Below are 9,787 nucleotides of genomic sequence, written 5' to 3'. Positions count from 1 at the left end.
ATTAAAAATGTACATACGGTTTAGAGATAGCTGGAAACTTAATTAAGTATGAATTATTAAAAATAAAAGAGCTACAATGTAAAGGATGTATCTGTACAATATGAACGTGATTAGTATGCATCGATTATTTTCGTATAATGCTTTATATACATTTCTACATTTCTATACCATGAAGAAATTGTTTTATTTATTTTATTAATTTTATTTATTAATTTTATTTATTAATTTTTCTAAATAAGCGTAATATGATTGTATTATGAACTGGTCCTCATTGAATGTTATCAGTATCTAGTGACAAATGATACAACTGTTATCTCGAAACTGCGTTATCGACCTATAGTACGAGTCTTTACATCAAGTTACAAGCGAAGGTATAATCGTTGACTAAGTGCAAGATAAATGTAAATTTAAGAAGTTATACGATAATCTTGAGAATGAAATCTAATTCTATAGTGATTCACGCATTTAACTGTCTGAATTAAAACATAAATAATCTGAATTAGAACGTAATATATGTATTAGAACAAAATATATGATAGACATAACTTAATTCTAACATAAATAATATATAATTCATATTTATTTTTAAACATAATTATTGTATAAGCATTTCTTTTAAACTACTATAAATTAGTAGACGCATTTCTTACAAGTCATGAACTGCTATCTACTACGTGGCGAACGAACTGAAACTTTGAGAGTTTTTGGATAGATGGCAGCACATGGCCTGTCCGTAAACAAGGAACGCAATTATGTCCGACAAGGACAGATATATGTTTTGTTAAACGCAGAGAGCAATATTGTGCGATAAGGACAGATATACGAACGGTGTTAGAATTGGCCGGCAAGGAAGGAGCGAGGGAGAGGGGGAAAATTATAAATTGCTGTTAAACTCTTTCGATTTATTAAAATTAATCAGTACAAAAAAAGAACAATTTATTTCTCATATTTAATTATACTTTTAAGCAATCGAAACAATACGATTGAAAATGGTTCCATATAAGTACACGGAGTCTGTGCATGTTAAACCATCTTTAATTTTATTAAATCTGATTAAATTGTGCTACAGTAGGGGAGAAATAAAATTCGCATGTTTGATGTAAACGTTTCTTATATATACAATATAAATATAAATATAATACAGTAAAATATAATACGAAAAATATCGAATGTTTTTCATGTAAAGTCCGCGAGAGAGCGCTGATGTTGGCACAATAAACGTCACGTTACTAGGATGTAGCAGAGAGGTAGTAACATCGTTCAAGTAGAAAATTTTATTGACGTTCAAAGTGTTTATTGAATTTTGACATTTCTATTGATAAACAGAAATGTCGCACCACACCGTTTTTTCGATGGCATCGTGAATAATATCATATTCATTTGGATCATGGACTGTAATGATGAAAAGGTGCATAACCAATTTCAATTACATTAGTGGTTTCTTTACCAATTATCCCAGTTTAATAGGTCATATATTTCCAACAGAATTTATGATCTCGTATAAATATTTTTATCATAGTATAATTATTTGTTTTAAAGTGTATTATTTTATTTATAAAATGTACTATTTTCTAAAATATTTTATTTTTTATAATTAGACTGGAGCTGTTTATGCATTTTTGGAAAATTAAAAGTTATAAAAATATACAGAGTACATATGTATGTATAAATTTGAAAGAAAATTTGAGAATATCCAATATAAAGTACTTGTTATGATATTTATTTATGCGTTAGATTGTTCAGGAAGTTTGTAGCTTTTCCAAAATTAAAAATTTCGATAAAATATGTTATCTCTTGTGTATCATCAAGAATGCTTTATCTCATTACTTATTAAAGTATTTAACTCCAGCAGTTTCATTTATTTGATATATCATTTATTCTAACTTTTACAAATCCATATATTTAATGATAAAATATTAGAAGAATACTTTAAAATGCAAAACATTTTAAACAAATAAGTAGCAAAAAGTGGTCAAAAGAAACAGTCTGTACTACTTAATAAAATTTGAATTGTATATAAATATGTAACTCCTGCATTTTTCTTAAATTTTGTTACAAACAGTATAATAATATGAATTTGCATAAACAACAACAATGTAGTCATAATCTTAGTTCAGTAGTGTAGTCATAATACATTAAATGATTTTCTTTATTTTTTAGGATACTATATAGATATATAGAAGATACTATATACGATAGTATTTACTACACTATACAAATTAAATCTGAGGTTTGTAACAGTGGAAGTAGTCAAAATGTCTAAAAAAGTATCTTTACAATATAGTAGCATAAAAGATCTACAGCAAAAGACCAGAATCAATTACACTGGGAAAAAGCCCTCAGATATTTACAAAAGGCTCCCTGATATGTATAATCTGGCTGAGAATGCCAAGTTACAAGGAGAGGAGGAGAAGCAATATATCATGTTAAAAAGATGGATGAACTGCATTGATTGGTTGAAAACCACTCGAGAATATAGAGATGACAGAACATTCTTGAATATGCATATCAAACAGGTGGGGAGTGGCTATGCTTTATTAAACTTATCATTCACAAATAAAGGTATTCCAAATGTAAAGTTTTTAGGTGTTATATGTTAAAATAGATTTGGGACGATTGATCGGAGCAAATAAAACATTGTGAATGTGTCTTGCAGATCAATGAAGTAAAAAAACTACTTGCAGACTTGAATCAAAGATTAGATGCACGATACAAACTGCAGTTGAAAGAGACGACATTGGAGAAGATTAATGTAGAAAAAATGGATGTAGATAACGAAAGAGGAATAGATGCTTTTATGACTTCTGTTGATGGTCCTATAAAGTTACCTGAGACACCAACCAGGGATCCATTGGTCAGTGATAATGAAGAAATTATAAACTGTGATCAACTATTTCAATTAATACAAAAAGCAGATAGTAGATATTTGATCATTGATATCAGACCTAAGCTGAAATATGAAGCTTCAAGAATATTATCTGACAAATCTGTTAATATTCCTAATACCATAATAAAACCTGGGTAGGTAAACATTATTCTCTATATTACTCTAAAATGAATCTTTTTTAATAATAAATCTTATATTTTAGCAAATTAACAACGTATTTTGAAGAATATCTTCGCAAAGATAAGAAATCTCTAGACCTGTTTAAACATAGGGCAGCGCAATATGTCGATGTTATAATCCTGACCGATTGGGATACATCGAGCAAAACATTGACGCCTGAAAACCACTTAAATATACTAAGGAAAATTTTAGAAGATTGGGATCCTGGTATAAAATATAAAAGAATTACAATTTTGGATGGTGGTTACGCAGAATGGTTAACTCGTTATCCAGCATTTACAACAAATCCTAATATTGTAGAGCCTAGTTTACACGACATTGCAGACGAAATATTAGATAACATAGAGTACCCTGAATTAATACATTTAGACGAGGAAGAAAATATTATTAAGTCACGTGAAAATAAACTAATTAAATTAAAGCCAGTAAATAAGAACGAAATCGCGTCGAAAGGTAGCATTACTAATGATAAAATGTGGTACAAACACATGGACCCAGAAATAAGTAACAATATTACTATGCGCTCTAAGAATTTTATGAATAGTTCTATTGAAGTAGATAAAGTCCCAAAAAGCAACACGAGTTCACGACACTACGATAATAATTCGTTGAATCTTCAGCATAAGAGAACATCGAATATTATTAGGAAGAATGACACGAAACCAATAGTAGATAGAAGTAGCAAACCAGTTTCCTTAGACACTTCAGAATCAAAAATAGTTTTGAAGTTAATGAAACAGTTAAATGAGTTGGCAAAGAATAAGCAGGACTTGGATCAAGAAATCTTAGAACAAGAACGCACTTTGTACATGCAACATGATATTAAGTACAAAGGTTCGAATGAGGAGGAATATATTCACAGTAATGTAAAGGCTTTGCACTCTAAATTGGAAGATAAGGTATTGAATATGCTTAAATAACAAATTATGATTGTTATATACCTAATAAACAGTTACAACTGATAAAACTAATAGTGACATATAACCAGTCTCTTATATGATGATTACATACTAAAAATGTAATGGGTTTCTTTACAGCAAAAAGAATATAAGAAAATCGAAGATGAACTTACCAAATATTATGGAAAAATGGAATCAATTAAATTTAATCCTACAGAGGAAAACGAAAAGGGCAATCTCGAGTTCACCCTAGCTTTACTGAAACGGCGAATGAAAGATACTTCTGCGGAACGAAAAAAGTTACGAGAGTGAGTACACAAATATAATATTAAAAGTTATTTCATTTATTAATTGTACATATTTATGCCAATAGAATATCTATGAAAAATAATTACAAAGAATTATCGATAAAAGAGAATGAAAATAATATCCATAAGGAACCTCTGAAAATGGATAGTACATCAATGGGAGGAAATTTAGAGCGTTCGTACTCCAGTCCAAACTTATTACAGGTATCTACAATTAGTTTACAAAAGAAGATTTAATTTAAAAACTCGATAACTTAAAGAAAGTTTCTTTTTATAAATCGCTCAGTTGACGGATCGTAAAGCACCGCAAGTAGACAGAAGCTCGAAGCCACAAGTCTCGTCGTACAATCATAATGGGACTTATGGCGATAATAAAATGTCCCATTTGAGTTGGGCGAATCGTGAAGAAAGAATGACACCTGTTCATGGAAGTGTTGTAAGTATCAACACATCATTAAAAAGTTTAAAAAACGTGGAAGTAACATAAAAAAATGTTTAAAGCAATATTAGTTGACATTCATTACCACACGTTGTTTTGTATGAGATTCCATTGACGATTATAATTGCTGACAGCCACGTGTTTACTGTCCACGTGGATAAATCAGAATAAGACATACTAAGTATACAATTTATGAAATACAATTAAACTCTATATTAATTATTGTTTTGTTATATTAATGCATAAAAATATACTACTCGTTAGAGAAGATAGAATGAAAAAAATACAATTTAAAACTTCATAATAAAATAAAATCGCGTGATTTTTCGTTTCTATGTGACAAATAAACACGTGAGCACAAAAACATTTTCTACCTTCAAGGCTTCTAAATCCAATTTAGTTAAATCTTCTCGAAGCAACGCGTCACAGATATGTATCAGTATATGTCTGACTATCGTCACCAAAATGCTACTACGGCGAAGTTCATTAACAGAACTTCAATTAAACTCCACGATCACGCGAATGAGTGTCGAATACATTAGAATTAGCAAGATTATAATATAGAATAATTAATTATGATCGGTCTCGTCTTAAAATATGTAGTAAATCATGTAATAAATAATTTATTAACAAATAACGTGTAAACGAAAGATGGTAAATTCGTCTAGAAAATTTGTACCGAATTTCAATGTTTATTATTTTAAAAAGGTAATTGATAAACATTGAAAATTTTATAAAACAATAAAAATAGACATAGAAGAGAATAAAATTCTTAATTTTCGTTATATAGGAAGTTGTTAAAAAATAATTTTATTTAAAAAAGAGATATGTGCCAATGAAGAATGAAGTATTTAGCATAGTGTCTTTCTTGTTACTGTGTTACAGTATCCAGGCATTACAGGGTTAAAGAATTTAGGCAACTCCTGTTACATGAACAGTATTATACAGTGCTTAAGTAATACCACGCATTTAGCCAAATACTTTATGGACAATTTGTACGCTGATGACCTAAACACCAATAACGATAACAATACGCAAGGCCAGGTTGTGGAAGAAGTAGCTCAAGTGATTAAAGCACTCTGGAGAGGTCAATACAAGAGTATATCGCCACATGATCTTAAGGTCTGATATTTTTATTTCTTCTATATAAATAAATCAATAAAAAATATTTGTATAAAGATATAATCTTTTATCTCTCTCTAGCTTCAATTTTTTATATTTTTTAAATTCACTTTCTGTAATTAATTTGCACTTAAAAAATTGTATATTATAATGCGTGATATTTATTTTCTCTTTTTATTTATGCATGCTGTACTTTTAGATTCATGTATGCTCTAATAAGTGTATTATAATCGTTAGATCGCCGTGGGACAATACAAATTACAATTTGAAAGTTACGAACAACAAGATTCTCATGAGTTCCTCACTTTTCTTCTAGATTGGATGCATAACGATCTAAAAAAGGTAATATCTTACCCTATTATCATTAAATACTAAATCAAATCTAACAGAAGTTAAATTTTTCATTGTTTATAAAATTTTGTTCTGGTATTTATAGAATTGTAAAGTGCCTCTGGAAATGACAGTCGCCGAGAAAGCCTGGGATAAAGCGATGGATTCCCAAAAATCCATAATATCAGACTTATTCTTTGGACAATTAAGGTCTACTATCACGTGCAGCTTTTGCAAGCAAAGTAGTACCACGTATGAGATGTTCAACAGCTTGACGATGTCTTTACCTCATGCCAATCGGTGTACATTAAACGTAAATCTTCATTTTCTAATTTAAAATGAATTTTTTGCTGTATATTAAACAGGTTCGTTAATTTCATAGGACTGCATTTTAAAATTTGTAAGTGGACAGAAGGTAGTAGGATGGAAGTGTCCAAAGTGCCAGACACCTCGAGAAGCTACGAAGAAATTCGATTTCGTGAAATTGGCGCCTATTATAGTTATACATTTAAATCGTTTCGCCGAGAGTGGTGGATGGCTCGAGAAACGAAACACTGCTGTGGATTTTCCACTCACAGATTTCAATTTGAAACCATATTTGGTGGCGGATAGTAACAGTGCTGCGATTTCGAATATTCGCAGTTATAATTATAATTACAGTTTATATGCAATGTCTAACCATTATGGGACCATGGAAGGCGGCCATTATACGGCCTTCTGTAAAAACGCGACCCAAAATAAGTAAGTAAATACTTTTCTTTAGCCTCATATTCATATTCTTTATGGAGCTTCAAAGCGATAATTTGGCGGAAACAAAACGATAATTGGAGTAGTAATAAGGCAGCTACAATATTCACACAAAGTATTTATTACAAGGAAGAAAAAGAAAGGTATAGGTTTCATATTAAAAAATCCAAAAGTTTGTTATTATGAATATTAACTGATTGTAAATTTATTGTACGTTTGGAGTTATTTGATTTTAATTAATTTTCTGAAAAGTGGAACTGCCTCCTTACTGTAATAGCCGTTTCAATTATTAAAATTAATAACATTAATAACATTACTCATGTGGTTTCTTCTTAGGTGGTATAAATACGACGATCAAACAGTCACGGAAGTTACGGTGAATCAAGTAAGGTCTCAGAATACCAATGCCTATCTCTTATTTTATACATCTTTCTCAAGCAACATTATGTAGTATTAATACAAAGAGCTGACTTATTACTTAAGGCCATGAATGTTCTATGACGATGTAGATAATTGAATATTTTTTGTATGTACATGTATGAAGTTTATTATTTATGCGAATGTATACACATACAAGCACACAATACTACGACGTCATGATGGGCTTTATTGGTGCTGGGATACGTTAACAGTATGTAAATAAATAGCGTTGAACTGAAATTTATTATTTCGATAGTATTGAAATTATATCACGTGATAGCGAAATTAGTGAAGCAAAAAAATTATATATTATAAAAGAAAATTGTATCTAGCACGCATTGCAGTCTGTATTCTATTGTGATTATGTGTTTCAGTAACGTCGTTACACTCAGTACCTTAATATGTTGTAATATAAATATTTTACGTCGAGTTTGCATTCTTTAAACACGAATGCAACACGTTCCTCATTCAACGCGATAATTTTATTATCGATAACTTGTAATTTTGTTAATTTACACATTGTATAAAGTTATTTATAATCATTTGTTCATCGTTCTTGTGTTATTTCGAGGATAAACAAACTATTCAGAGCATAAAGTTTGTTGCGATTGTGTATTTGATGCGTGAATTCGACAACGTATTATGTCAGCATTTTGCAACTTATTTGCAAATTCAATAAGACACAACGATTTATTATTATTATATGTAATGAGAAATGCAAAGAAAAGTAAAAGTAATAAGAAAAATTAATACTTTTGGAGCACATGTAAGCAACTATATAATAAAACAGTTGTAAAATACTGTTTTTATATGACATTCGATGAATGTGTATAGAAAAGAGAAAAAAAAATAAATATTTGAAGATACTGTGTTCATATATTATCAATGCTTACAAAATTATTGTTGAATAATTGTGTAACATCTATCGGATACGAATGTCTCCAAAAAGTGCCATCACTAGTTCGCTTATTTTGTACATGAAATAAAAACTTTCAAGCTTATGAATTCACAAGAGCTCATTTTTATTTGCAGTATAAGTTAACAATTTAATCTCATCATTTTATTGGATAAACATTATCAATTGCATTATGCAAGTGTCGAAATTTTTCTTATCATCTAATTATACAATATAATTTAAACGTGTATGTATATTTTAAAAAAAAAGAAATTTTAAATATGGAATGTTTTTACTCATTTCAAAACTAAACTTATTGGTCTTGATATATTCTTCCCATAAAGATCATATTCATTAAGACTTAATATGTCATTTATGTAGCATTATTAAAAGAATCCGCACAACTTCAGTAAAAGCGTTTATACAAACCATGAGGTTTTTCGATTAAATTATACAAATCAATTCTAGAATTACCGATTTTCTAGTTCGATATTGATTACTAAGGATTTATCGTCTTTGCTTTCTAGACTTTGTCGAAAAATTTGTGCGTGTTGCCACGCGCAATTGCCTTGACCACCGGAAACAGTTACCGTGAGAATTAATTTCACTGCTCCTTTCAATTGGTCCGTATGATAATTAGAAACATCGCTAATAGGTAAAATTACAGACTTATTTTGATTTGCATTGTCAAAAATCGCTTCTACCTCCCACGATACATTAGCTTCATGAAATGTTTTTATAGTAGCTTGTAAATGAAACGTCCTCACGTACAGGTTTGGTTTCGTGACTACAAAGCACCATTTTACCTTGCCAGAAGTAGCTCCTGGAGAACGAGATAAATAGGTAACCTTCCAATCATGCTCCTCTTTACGAAACATTCCACCTTCGATCTCGTTCGTTCCATTTTGCCAACCAGATATATCCATTAATGTCTTATCACTATTATCTGTTATCATATATACGTCGTTAATGATAGAATACTGCAAATGAAATGCCTCTCCGTAGTTCGAAATGTCCCAAGAATAATTTACTTTTGATTTCGACTGAAAGATTTAATTAAGAATTAGTTTTTATCTTGTGAGTTTTATACATATGTGAATCAATTAATGTTAATTAGAAAATGATTCCATACCTCAGAAATTTCTCCTCGCGCTAATCTCCACTCATAGGAACCTGTGGATCGTCCTCCATAACTCTCATTGTCATCAGAATTTTGTTTATTGGGCACATGAATCAATTCTACAAGTTCTAAAAGTCTTCGTTTTATCACATATTGCCGACGAGTGGCACTATAGCTCGGGGAAGATTGACGATATTTGTTCAATGATTCAATGAATTGTATCAGTTTACTTTCACAGGAGATATCTCTTCTTCTCAGCACTCCTAGTATATTACGTGTATATCTCCAAGTAACATCTTGCACCTCGTCTTTTGAATAAGCTATTATATAAGTTAGTTTCTTTTTCCAGCCCTTTTCGTACATCAATGGCCTGTCCATGACATCTTCGCATGGATCTAGATGAATCCATCTTTTTTCGTGTATAGACCATACCTAAGTTA

The 9,787-nt window shown here is 30.2% G+C and overlaps 2 protein-coding genes across 5 annotated transcripts in view; one reads left to right on the top strand and one right to left on the bottom strand.

Moving 5' to 3' along the window:
• The first annotated feature begins 1,192 nt into the window (after positions 1-1,192).
• LOC100742709 (ubiquitin carboxyl-terminal hydrolase 8) lies at positions 1,193-8,333 on the top strand. Of its 3 annotated transcripts, XM_012383543.3 has the most exons (12): positions 1,193-1,408; positions 2,161-2,516; positions 2,657-3,021; positions 3,090-3,966; positions 4,105-4,274; positions 4,340-4,478; positions 4,561-4,710; positions 5,599-5,835; positions 6,073-6,177; positions 6,272-6,478; positions 6,548-6,906; positions 7,249-7,510. In XM_012383543.3, exons 2-12 carry the CDS (start codon positions 2,256-2,258, stop codon positions 7,361-7,363), a joined length of 2,985 nt encoding a protein of 994 aa, XP_012238966.1. In that variant the 5' UTR covers positions 1,193-1,408; positions 2,161-2,255; the 3' UTR covers positions 7,364-7,510. The 3 variants fall into 3 exon arrangements, with proteins under 3 accessions (XP_012238966.1, XP_012238967.1, XP_024222237.1); XM_012383544.3 differs by lacking the exon at positions 1,193-1,408 and having other exon boundaries at positions 2,256-2,516; positions 7,249-8,333; XM_024366469.2 differs by lacking the exon at positions 1,193-1,408 and having other exon boundaries at positions 2,440-2,562.
• Positions 8,331-9,787, bottom strand: part of LOC100742826 (peptide-N(4)-(N-acetyl-beta-glucosaminyl)asparagine amidase) — a 53,631-nt gene continuing 52,174 nt past the window's right edge. For both annotated transcript variants that reach the window (XM_003488043.4, XM_033319875.1), the window contains 2 exons: positions 9,360-9,779; positions 8,331-9,270 (listed from right to left, as the gene is read on the bottom strand). In XM_003488043.4, the coding sequence (XP_003488091.1) occupies positions 8,698-9,270; positions 9,360-9,779 (993 nt within the window). In that variant the 3' untranslated portion in view covers positions 8,331-8,697. The remainder of the gene's footprint in view (positions 9,271-9,359; positions 9,780-9,787) is intronic.

This window comes from Bombus impatiens, unplaced genomic scaffold (assembly GCF_000188095.3).
Source record: "Bombus impatiens unplaced genomic scaffold, BIMP_2.2 scf_0217, whole genome shotgun sequence".
NCBI classification, from domain to species: domain Eukaryota; kingdom Metazoa; phylum Arthropoda; class Insecta; order Hymenoptera; family Apidae; genus Bombus; species Bombus impatiens.
The sequence above is the reverse complement of the archived record's forward strand: the minus strand, read 5'-3'. Positions and strand labels throughout refer to the sequence as shown.